At 32.6% G+C, this 12882-nt stretch overlaps 1 protein-coding gene across 1 annotated transcript in view; it reads left to right on the plus strand.

Moving 5' to 3' along the window:
• The first annotated feature begins 378 nt into the window (after positions 1-378).
• Positions 379-12882, plus strand: part of LOC149081070 (protein dawdle-like) — a 52986-nt gene continuing 40482 nt past the window's right edge. Inside the window, exon 1 of the mRNA XM_089237844.1 lies at positions 379-831. Coding sequence (XP_089093970.1) covers positions 387-831 — 445 coding nt within the window. The 5' untranslated portion in view covers positions 379-386. The remainder of the gene's footprint in view (positions 832-12882) is intronic.

The following is a 12882-nucleotide window of genomic DNA, read 5'->3' on the forward strand; positions in this document are numbered from 1 at the left end:
AAATTTAAAAAGTTTTTATTGTGGTTTTTGAATATCAATAGTGAAAAGCATCTTAAAAACTCCAAAATATGAACGTTTGGGTCTGAAAGGGATAATAGCTAGATCCGTACGCCCATCTTAATCGTAATTTATTTGGTGTATTACAAGAAAGAGCACTGTTCGTGTATGGATTGAATATTCGATAATAAATTAACTTTGTACGCTATGAATCGACAAAAGTTGTTCACGGGGGGAATGAAAAAAAAAGAAACTGTGTTTCTCACATAATCCGACAGATGGCATTACATTTGCGTATCAGCAAAACCTGCGAGAATTTTTTTTTATTTATTTATTATTATTTTTGTTTTATTTGACTCATTCATGCTAATATATTTACCGAAACCTCAATGGAAGTGATGATCACGCGAGTGGCCCGTTCTCGCGGCCCGAGAAACTCCCTGCAAGTGATGCGGCGTATGCTAGTGATGGTGACGATCCTGATCGGATTTAAGTCGAGAATCAGCATTGGCAGTAGCATCAGTTCGGACATGATGACGGTTCCTATGTTCTGGGACGAGGACTGCGCTGGATGCGCCGCCGCGGACGATATGCTTGTCGAGAGTGACATAACGCCCGAGAAACTGAGACAGATTAAGTTGGAGATCATCAAACAGCAGATCTTACAGAAACTTAGGCTTAAGAAACCGCCGAACGTGACGAACCAGATACTTCCGGAATTGCTGGTCAGTGGTGAGGTCCTGCAGTCCCAAGAGGACGACGAAAGTTACGACCGATTCAACAAGGACGACTTTTATGGGACGACGCAGCAAGTCGTCGTTTTCCCGGAGAAAAGTAAGCGTGTTACGTATTTGAACAATACCGTACGCATGTTCATGCGAATAGCGTAAATAATAACAGGCACTTATTGTCAAAACTAATTGCCATGTTATCTTAATTTTTGACTTGAGATGCAAAATGAAATTGAGGCAATTAAGTTCTAAAGAAAAATTTATTTCAAATCTTCATCAATGGAAATCGATGCTAAATATTAGGAATGATTTTCCGGAGAAATTTTAAACTACTAAATCCTTAAACAATTTTGTAGTATTTATGTAAATTGTGAGGTAACTATATTTATGCAAGAAAACTGAATATATCCATTCAGAAATTTCATATCAAATTGATGTGGAAATATCAGTAAATTTAAGTTGAAACGTTGCATTAAATTATTAGAGAATTGAAAACTTTTCCTGATATTCATGCAACATTAATGTAAAAGAGTAAAGAATTATTAAAATATTGAAAATGGGGAACATATATTATTAATGTAAAAATTGAGAATTTTTAATGGGAAAGATCGAATATTCGTGTTAAAAATAAAAACGCGTAATGAATTAATGTATGTACTTATAAATTAATCTGTAAAAATTTTGGTGGTTTCCCTGAAAACAATGAAGACATTTGTGTGAAAAGTTCTGAATATTTACTTGAGAAAATTCATAATATTTACATGAGAAAATTCATAATATTTACATGAGAAAATTCATAATATTTACATGAGAAAATTCATAATATTTACATGAGAAAATTCATAATATTTACATGAGAAAATTCATAATATTTACATGAGAAAATTCATAATATTTACATGAGAAAATTCATAATATTTACATGAGAAAATTCATAATATTTACATGAGAAAATTCATAATATTCACATGAGTGAATTCGTAATATTTGTATGTGAAAATTCGTAATATTACATGAAAAAATTCAGAACAATTATATAAAAACATTGAGGATATTTCATATGGAAAAATGCAGAATAGCTGTATGGAAAATTTCAGAATATTTATATGGAAAAATTCATAATTAGATGGAAAAATTCATAATTAGATGGAAAAATTCATAATTAGATGGAAAAATTCATAATTAGATGGAAAAATTCATAATAACTATATGGAAAAATTCATAATAATTATATGGAAAAATTCATAATAAATATATGGAAAAATTCATAATAATTATATGGAAAAATTCATAATAATTATATGGAAAAATTCATAATAATTATATGTAAATATTCATAATAATTATATGTAAATATTCATAGTACATGAGAAAATATTGAAATATTGAAGTTTGGAAAATTTCAGAAAATTTATATGGAAAAATTCATAATAATTATATGTAAAATTGCAGAATATTTACTAAAACGCTGAGGGTATTGTATGAAAAAATTCATATTTATATGGAAACGTTGTGGACGTTTCCATGCAAAAAAAATCCAAAATATTTATCTGGAAGCGTTGAAGATATTTAAATGAAAAAATTCATATTGTTTACATGAATAAATGATTCATAATGTCTACATGAAAAAATTCATAATATTTGCATGAAAAAATTCATAATATTTGCATGAAAAAATTCATAATATTTGCATGAAAAAATTCAGAATAATTATATAGAAACATTAAGGATATTTATATGAAAAAAATCAGAAAATTTATGTGGAAACGTTCTGAAAGTTTCTATGAAAAAATCCAAAATATTTATCTGAAAGAGTTGAAGATATTTATATCAAAAAAAATTCAGAACATTCATTTGAAAACGTCGAGGATGTTCATATAAAGAAAAATTCAAAATATTTATAAGCAAATAAGCAAACGTTAAAGATCCCTTTATATGAAAAAATTCAGAATATTTACATGAAACGTTGAAATTGTTCATTTGAAAACATTCAGAATATATGTGTTTAAACGTTGAAGATATGTATATGAAAATATACAGAATATTTATGCAGACACGTTGAGTATATTTTTGATATGGTCTAGAACAGGAGTTCTCAATTTATGGGTCGCGACCAAAACTTGGGTCACCGGGGCTCTTGAGATGGGTCGTTATCTAAATCCACTAACAATCAGGGACTTCGAGGTGTGGGATCCCGACTCAAACGTGATTCGCAGGGGCTTCTGAGAAGGGTCGTATGAATCCACTTACAGCCAGGGATTCTCGAGGTATGGATCACGACCTAATTTTCATTCGCTGGGGCTTCAGAGTTGGGTCGTAAATATCCACTTAGCCAGAGACTCGAGCTATAGGTCACAACACAGACTTGATTGGTAGGGGCTTCTAAAATGGGTCATAAAAATCCACTGACAGCCAGGGAATCCTGAGCTATGGTTCACTAACTGGATTTGCTTGGCAGATGGGTCGTACAGATTCACTTATACCCAGATTTTCTTCAGTCACGTCCCAAAGATGTTGTGCAGGGGCTTCCAAGACAACCATAAGACAACCATAAGTATTCTTTATGGGCATTGTATAATATTTACTCATATGTATATATTGTTTACAATTTTTGTTAATTGCATTTTTAATTGGATTGCTATATTTTTGAAATATATGACATCCATATTTTTTATGGGCATCTTTTTTCTCAGTCACTTCGTTGAGCATTTTGCCTGTTGTGGCGTTGTATTTGAAACAAAAGCATCCATGAGAGAAAGAAGCATTGTTCGTTAGTTTGAGCTGTTTTCCCCCCACAACTTTTCTTCCGTTTTTCAATTCGAATATCTCAGTGAATATTGCACTTTGAAACGTGAAAAATTTTTGTAACGTTATTTCCTTAGCTTCCAACGCTAATGCTCGTAGCTGTTCGCATTGATATTCGCAATTTCTAACGCTAGTATTCGTATCTTGCAACATTTATATTTACGCTTGTAACACTGCTTTATTCGCTGCTTTTTACACTAAAACTTGCTGATTTTTACATTAAATATTCGAAACTTCTCACAATAGTTTTCCACCGCATATGCTTTTATAATGAATGTTCGCCAAACTTTTTACATTTTATATTCACTGCTTTCAACATTAATATCCATCTTGTTTCTTCACCAAATATACGCAGATTTTTATATTAAACATTCGCAGTTTTCAACGCTCATATTCTCAGATTTTTCCACTAATATTTATAACTTTCAACGCGAATATTATTTATTTTAATATATTTACATTAGCAGCTCTAATATTCGCAGTTTTCAACTCAAATATGTATTCGCACCTTTTTAACACACTCTCTCACCCACCTTTCAACAACAATACTCCAAAATTTTCTAAATACATTCACCGCTTTTAATTGTCATATATTCACAGCTCCTCATACCAATATTCGCAGCTTTCTCAAATAAATATCCCGACCCAATGACAAAAAAAAAAGTATTTTATTTTTGTTAATAGTAATTATTTTAGAATTAATGTTTTACATCTAAACATGTTCTTCACATATAGGAGTAATTGAATTGATAATATTCTTAACAAGAACTACAGTATTTCAATTATAGTTCTAATATTTTTATAGCAGATATAAAAATAATTTCGTAAATTGTAAAAGTAATTTAAGAAAATAAATTATTAACCTGATTATAATTCAACTCAAATTTAATTTTGAACATTTTTATATTTTTAGAAAATTTTTCATTCATTTTTGTATATTTGGATCTGTTTTATTGAAAATTTTTAGCAACCTATTCAAATGGTTTTTTTTATTAATTATTATTTACGAAAGATAGATGGCACTAAAACGATTACATTTTCAATGTGACTACTAACTAATGCTACTGAGCCTTACATACACCTTCTTGAAAAACTAGAAACAATTTTTAACGATTCGTTGCATGCCGTAACGTGTTGCATTGTGTGAGTATGTATGGCTCTAACATATTTATGTTGTCAGAATTATCCGTGTTTCGTGATTTTGCTGCTGTCATCTCAACTTCAGTATCGGAAGAGAAAGTGGCGTATATCTGAATTATCGTGTTCTTGCACTAGTTTTATTGCTAATAAAACTACTGCAAGAGGTTGCACACCGAACTGTCAGCGCAGTGGTTTCTCATCCTGCGGATATGTGGCCCACCTCGTGGTCCTGGGACATTCTAAAGGGGCCATGGGTGAAAATCAGATGAAACGGGAGCCCTGGCAAACGGTGAAGGGAACTACAGAGAAATGTGAAGAAGAGAAGCTTTTATAATTTGAATCAATTTTTTACATTATTAATCGAATAACATGTCCCTCTTACATTGCGATACTTAAATTGATGATTCTGAATCTGACATTCATTTTGCCAGATTGGCTCTAGTTTTTAAAATAAAGTGAAAATTAAATTTAAATGGTTGTACATAATAAGTAGCTTCAAATCACATTGAAATTGTGCGTTATAAATAAATATAGTAAGTCACCGGAAAATATATTTGAGTGCTTTTAGGGTGATTTTGGGACACTTGATTGGGTTTTTCAGATTGGCTCTAGTTTTTGAGATAAAGTGAATATTAATTTGAATGGACATACATAAGCAGAATGCAAATCACATTGTTGAGAGCATGCATAATCTCAAAAACTAGAGCCAATTCGAGATTCACAATCACTAAAATATCTTCGCCAATGATTTACTGTGTTTATTTATAAAGTACATACACTTCGTATTTGATTTTTATGCTTCTTATGGTATTACCATTGAAATTTAATTTTCACTTTATCGTAAAAGCTAGAGCCAATCTGACAGAAAGATTCGAAATCATCCTAAAAACATGGTATGTACATCCCCATGTCGATGGGATTTCTAGGAAATTCACTGATGACGTGACTGGGGATAATCGGGAATCAAAACGATAGGGAGTTGCTGCAGACCAACTTAAACAGGATTGCAGCATGGGCAAATGAATGGAGTATGACGTTCAGCATTGACATGTGCATGCTCGTTCATTTTAGTTGGAACAGCCCACGATTCTCTTAGGAGTTGAATGGTGTCACTATCCCGGATGCAACTAGGGTCACCGATTTGGGAATTCTCATTGACGAGCGGCTTAGGTTTTCTGAACATTGTTCAGCGTTGGTCGAAAAATCGAATAAAATGCTCGGTTTCATTTTCAAGAAGGTCTCTTTGCGTTCCCCGAAAGTCATTCTTCCGGTTTTCCAAGGTTTATTTTGTCCTAGACTGGAGTATGCTGTAAGGTTTTGTAAGGGACATAGACTTGGTTGAAGGGTTGCAGAGAAGAGCTACGCGTGTCCTTATTGACACACGGGGCTTGAGTTATGCAAACACCAAACATGGCCACGCCATGGGCTATGCTGGAAAAAAAAGAAACCCACGCAAAGGACTACAAACACTAACACCAAACATGGCCCTCGCTCTGAAGCAGATTACCTAGCGGCTGGGCCACGCTGGAAAAACAATCTTGATGTCCGGGTCCGGTAGGCATCTCCGGCCCGTTAGCCACAGGACTCAACCCCGCCGGGGCCCTGAAGAGAGACTTCATTTTTTGAATATGTTTACATTGGATGAACGCAGGTGTCGGGGAGATATGATCGAAGTGTTAAAAATTTTCAACGGGATGGATAGGATGGTTCATGTATTATTAGTACACCGTCAATCGACTGCTTTACAAGAAGGCAATGCGAGGTTATATTGTCGCAGAGTATTTTTCTCTAATAGGGTTGTTAATAAATGGAATAGCTTATCCCGGGAGTAGTAAATTCTAACACAATTGACACGTTTAAAAAGAAATACGATAAACATGTTGGGGTAAATCGAGGAGCTATCCATACTTAGAACATAAATAAATTTCATGGTCATTGTATTATATATATATATATATATATATATATATACTGTTTGTAATTGCATTTTTAATTTGGTTTCTGTATTTTAGAAATATATGACATCCATATTTGTTATGGGCATCTTTTTCTCAGCCACCTCGTTGAGCATTTTGCCTGCTGTGACGTTGTATTTGTATCGTACAAATCCATTAACAGCCAGGGGGTCTTGAGATTATGGATCACGACCCAAATTTGATTCGCAGGGGCTTCCGAGATGAGTCGTAAAAATCTACTCACAGTCCTGTTATAAATGCACTTATTGCGTCACTGTTGTAACTAATTTCACAAAACAAAGTCACATGGGTCGCGAAGCTGATCTTGTTGCTGATTTTTGGTTGGATCGAAAACGGTTAAGAACCCCTGGTGTAGAATATCTATTTGAAATATTTTATGATATTTATTAGAACGATTTTGAACATTTAAAGGAAAATTTAGGATATTTATGTAAATATTTAAGGGTATTTATACCAAAAAAGAAATTAGAATGTCTTCAAAAAAAAGCTTTTTATACTGCCTTAATACAGTATAAAGGTCATTAACGATTTTGGGGAGGAAGCCGGTCTTAAAAAAGACATAATTCATTTTCATGAGTATGATGAAAATCATTCAAAAATGAATTGGCACATCCAGGACTTGAAATAAGAAAAAAAAATCCATGCAATTCAATTTCAGAGTAAAAGTCAGCTTTAAAACATTACCAATGGATATCGATGTTAAATGTTAGGGATATTCATCCAGAGAGGTTACTAAGTATTTCAACAAATTTGCGTGCGCAATATTTATGTGAACTCTGATGTTTGATTATGCAAGATTATGAAGATATCCGTTTGAAAATGTTAATGTAGTAATGATGTTCAGCAAATTCATGTTGAATCGATTGAATGCATTGACGCGTTAAATTATGATAAAATCAGAGAAATTTTCTTGATATTCATGCGATATTAATGTTAGAAAGTTAAGAATTATTAATATTGAAAATCAGAAATATGTTAATAGTAAAACTTTAGAATACATTAATATATTAATATTTCTGTAAAAATGGGGATATAAAGTGTAGGATATAGAAAAGTTGAAGAAATAATGTAGGTGCTTATACTACAAATACAAATACAACGTCACAACAGGCAAATTGCCCAACGAGGTGGCTGACTTAAGAACATCATGGATCCCCGAGCGGATCCCCCCCCCCCGCGGAACCCCCAACGAATAGGTACATGCGTGAATGTGCGTGTACGTGTAGTGAAACCTGACGAAGTTTTTTGTTTCTCTGTAAGGCTTGTTATGTGTAGTGCTGCCATCTGTCACCAGTTTTTTTTTCTAACTATGAGTGAAGTGTTATGATTGAATGATTTATCGTTGTAGGACTGTTGCTCTCTCTGGCGAGACTTTTTTAACGGGGAGATCGGCTCGCATTTGCGTCTTGAAGTTGGGAACCACAGGAAACCAACTTCAGCCGACCACCACTGTGGGGTTCGAACCCGGATCCTCGCATCGCGAGTCTGTCACTATAACTGTAATATAATCTGAAAATTTTTGAGGTTGCTAGGAAAACGTTGAGAGTGTTTATATGAAATAAAAGCAGAATACAATATATATATATATATATATATATAATTCTTTAAATAATTTACAAAATTTATTAAAGAATTTATTTTTTAGTTTAACGCTTATACGATAAGTCTAAAATTATTAAATTGTATTATATATATATATATATATAAGAATGCAAATTAATATATAAATAATATATTAATTTGCATATATAAATATGCAATTTAACGTTGACGACATAAGGCCGTCTCAACGATTTTGGTAGCCCGGGTCTCAAATTTTAGAGGGCCTTATTACATATTTTGAGGAAAAAAGAGTCGGAATCTTAAAAGTCATATGGTACGTCCAGAAATGCTGTTCACATAAATATCTGCGCACCAAACAAAAATGAATGAAAATTGATACAAGATAACACAGGGCAACACATTATTTGGTTCCGGGGTTTTGTTTAAACTGATTTTATGTGAATTTCACGTGGTGAAAACAAATATGACGTTATAGCATAAGTCCTTCCTGCTCGGTGTGGCGGAAGATTTCTCTCACTCAATGTTGGTGGGATGTGCAACTATTTCACAAGATAACCAGAGGAAACCCAACGAAGCGTCTTTATTTCACTGCACACCTCACGAAACACAACCTTCCAAGACCTCTCGCGGAAGATGATTTCTTCTCTCACCTTCCTTCATCAACTCATAAACAAAACAAATCAGCTTATGTGGTATAAGGCCACAGACAGGAAGGTAGTAAAAATGTCCATGCTCAAATAAAATAGATTCGTTACACCGTTAGTGTTTGCCCATAAGCTCTTGTTTGTCAGGTATGACAATATCTCGTTATTTACTTTAACGCGTTAAATTAAGAAATAAATTCTTTAATAAATTTTGCAAAATATTTTAATCAATTGAAAAAAGCACAGCAGCACTCCGGTAGACCTACAAGAGCTTAATTTAAAATTGTAAATGAGAAGAACCAAATAAAAACCACAGTGAAAGCTATTCTATTCTACTCAGTCTCTTAAGCCGGATTTTCCTAGGAAAAGGTTTTCTACAGTGCGCTCAGCGTGAAATCACTGATTGGTTAAAACAGGTTAAAAACCTGAAATTCACGTTTTGCAACCAATCAGCGTTTTTCCACTGCACACGGTGCAGGTAACCTGCTCCTGGAAAAACCCGGCTTTAGCAGATTCCGACTGTAATCTGACATCATATGGGTATCTCATCTGCCCTGGTATCGGTCCTCCATTGCCTTTATGTCCTTGTGAAATCGTTCTCCTTGTTCTTCATTAGTATCGCAAAGAGAGATTTTTTCAGGGCAACGGCTGTGCAAGTAATGAACAAATGAGATCCTCGCTTTTTTCGCCCTGAATCCTGGAAATTGGGATCGTTTATGAGCTTTTCTGATTTGAGTATCATCAGAAATTCCAGTTTTCAGTTTTTCTGTACTCAATCCAGGCATTTTTTTTTTCTCTATGTACGTAAAGCAAGGGCTCTCCTCATCAAGAGCTTCCATGAACTGTTTCATCAACTGTAGTCTAATGCAGCGGAGAGACAAGATGATTCTGTCTCGTCCCAACTAAGGGTTCACGAATGATATTCCTTTTTATAAGAACCATGTGTTCTCTCTTTTAGGCCACTCTTTTCTTAAATTATTAATTAATCTCAAATTATTAATTTTTTTTTATTTCGTAAAATATCAAAAGACAGTCATAAATTGACGTAAACAAATTAAAGATACTATATAATGCAAAAAAGAAGAATGAAATTTTTAAAATTTTGAGTAGATATCCTTTCTTTTTGCATTATATTATTATAATTAACATTACTTTTTCGGAATTCAACTTCATTCCCTTTTTTATTATTAAAAACATTAAATTTATTTCCACTTTGAAATTTTAAAGTTTTTAGTGGATAGAAAGGAAATAATTTTAGTGTTTTTAATATAAAAAGGATTAGGATACTAATAGTTAAAACTCAATAGATGTACTATAACTTAGAGTTGCTTGGACTAAAAAAATTTACATTTTCGTACATTTCTACTAATGTATAGCTTTAAAAACATTAATTACACCGATAACCTACTCACTACTTTTGCGACCTTTTTCCAAGATTCTATAGGTTTTTTCAAACCAAAATTTTAATTTTATGTGTATATAATAAATTAATGAAATTCGGGTTTAAGTAGCCCACACGGATTAGGGTTACATACAGCCAAGCTACATTTCCTTATAAATAAATAATTTAAATACGTAATGAGCTGAAGTAGGAGATAGGATCTGGAAATGAAACTCCTAGAGGACTTTTAGTTGTAGTTTATGTAACTTGATATTTAATTTTAAAATACATCATAAATTCATAAATTTTGTGATGTTGAATGAAATATTTTAGCACCCCTTCATATCTTTCTAACTAGTCCTACTAAGGATATAATTATGTATGGAAAGGCTACTTAACATTGCAACTGAAAACAATCACCTTTTCATTAGTTTTGGTGGACTAATTTCCTTTTCCATCGCACTTCTTCGCTAGTAAAAACGATTGCATAATAATAATATGTCCAGGTCTGTTTAATAAATCATTCTTCAATCTCATTTTTATAGTGGACCTACTTATTTTAAAGTGGGATGATGTGTTTTTCTGAGATATTTCTCCCGATCTTAACAGTATTTTGAACATTCTTCTAATTTTCAGCTGTAAAATCCGCATACTTTCTGTTGCGAGGAGACCTCTTGTAATTCCAGGGTATTTTTGGTTTTTCACCAGATAAAGAAATTGACAAAAAGTAATGATGATTTCAATTATTTTACAGCGAAATTTCAGAATGTATCATTAAACATGCAGCTAGAGGTTACCATTCCCTGGCTGGGTCTAAGTAACCGCATTTTTATGTAGTTTATCAGCACACTGTTCATTGCTTATAAATAAATCTTACGTTTTAGGCGTTCTACATTTGACTAAAACTTTTGTCATTTTCTTAACCTTCAGCGTGCTTCCATCACCCAGAGATGATGAGCGTAGCAGTTTGCTCCATCATCTCAGGATTCTGGATTTTTTTCTCAAAAAAAAAATTTCAAGTTTTTAAAAATGATGTATAGATAGAGATGGCGTACGCGTAGTAGGTTTTTTATTTCTCTATTTTCTAACAGGTTTGCTTGTACCAGGCGGAATGATTATACATTGTTGTGCGTGGGGATAGAATCCTTGCGTTCTTTTGTTTACTAAATCTTTTGTTTTTGGTTGTGGGTTCGAACCCAGATTCTCTGTTTGTATTATACCTTTATTTTCGATTGTATTACACAATGAAACGTGTACTTAATTAATAAGAAAGCACGTAATAAAAAAACTTATTACTCAACAAAACGTTACGGGACGTAAAAATAGACTAAATTATTTAATAATAAAATAAAATTTCATTTTATACAGACAGGTTTCCATTTAATAAAGGTGCACATTGCACATAAAATCATTAAACAACGAAGGGACTATTTTTTGATTCCGTCGAAGACAGGTTTCCGTCTTAGATAGCTTTCATTGCACAGTGCTACCTCGGCTAACGAAGCTTTCGGCCAATGAACATGATTCCGGAACAAATTATCTTCGTTAACCGAAGTATCATCATGAATTTATGAATTTGAGTACCATCTATCTTTCACAAAAGACGACTGAAAAAAAAAGCAATTTTTTTTCAATCAGCCATTTTGAGAGTATAATTTTTGTGACTATTGTCAATCATGCCTATATTTGCATAACAGCAAACCCAGGAGTGATGCAAAACATTTTCTTTTTGTCTTGCCTTCAAGTAGTCCCCCAGGGCTCTCAGTTTACGGTAATGCAAAAATTTAGGATGGAACTCTAAAATTAACAGTGATGTTATTTTGCAGCCATCGTACTCCTTCGAGGGTTACGAGAGTACGTAATCTTTTGATAGAGTCGATCATTAATTAAATGTATAAGATTCAAGATGTATGTTTTATTGTAAAAAAAATAAGACTGTTTCCCTCGAAATATATTACAAATTGAAAAAACTGAAACTCAAAATATTGGTCTTCTGTACAAAATACAAATACTTTCATGCTTGAAAAATAATAAAAACACATTTTGTCGTATCACTTACTTTCAGCTCAAGGAGGCCAATTACACGAGAACGCACATTTATTATTAATTCCAAACGGCTTCGTATGTCTATCATATCACCAGTGGGTACGCAAACAGCTCGGTGTTAGAACTTCTTGCAGTAGTCATATTGCAGATTTTGTCATTTTAGCGCCATCTATATTTTACGAATAGAAGCTATATCACTTTGTAAAAGGAAGTATTTAAAACAAATTGCGGTTGATTTGAATGGAAACAGATCAAAATTTGAAAAATAATAAAAAACTATAAAGTTAAAAAATTTATATGTATTCAACAATTACAATTAAATTTTAATTAACTTAATATTTTATAGATAAATTATTTTGCATTTAAATTATGAGTTTTTTATCTTACAGTAAAAATTATGGAATGAATGATTTCGATTATTCAAATGTATGGCGAAAATCATGTTAGGTAAGATAATAACGTGAGAAATTATTTTGAAAAATTATTCACCTAATATTAAACAATTAATTGTAATTTCACAATTAAGGGAATTTCTTTAAAAAAATGATTGGAATATTTAATGAAAAAAGGAAACTGCGAATATATTAGAGTGAATTTAA

The sequence above is a fragment of the Pholcus phalangioides genome, unplaced genomic scaffold (assembly GCF_987345545.1).
Source record: "Pholcus phalangioides strain wild (caught in Gottingen) unplaced genomic scaffold, Ppha-v1.0 ptg000010l_1, whole genome shotgun sequence".
Classification (NCBI taxonomy): domain Eukaryota; kingdom Metazoa; phylum Arthropoda; class Arachnida; order Araneae; family Pholcidae; genus Pholcus; species Pholcus phalangioides.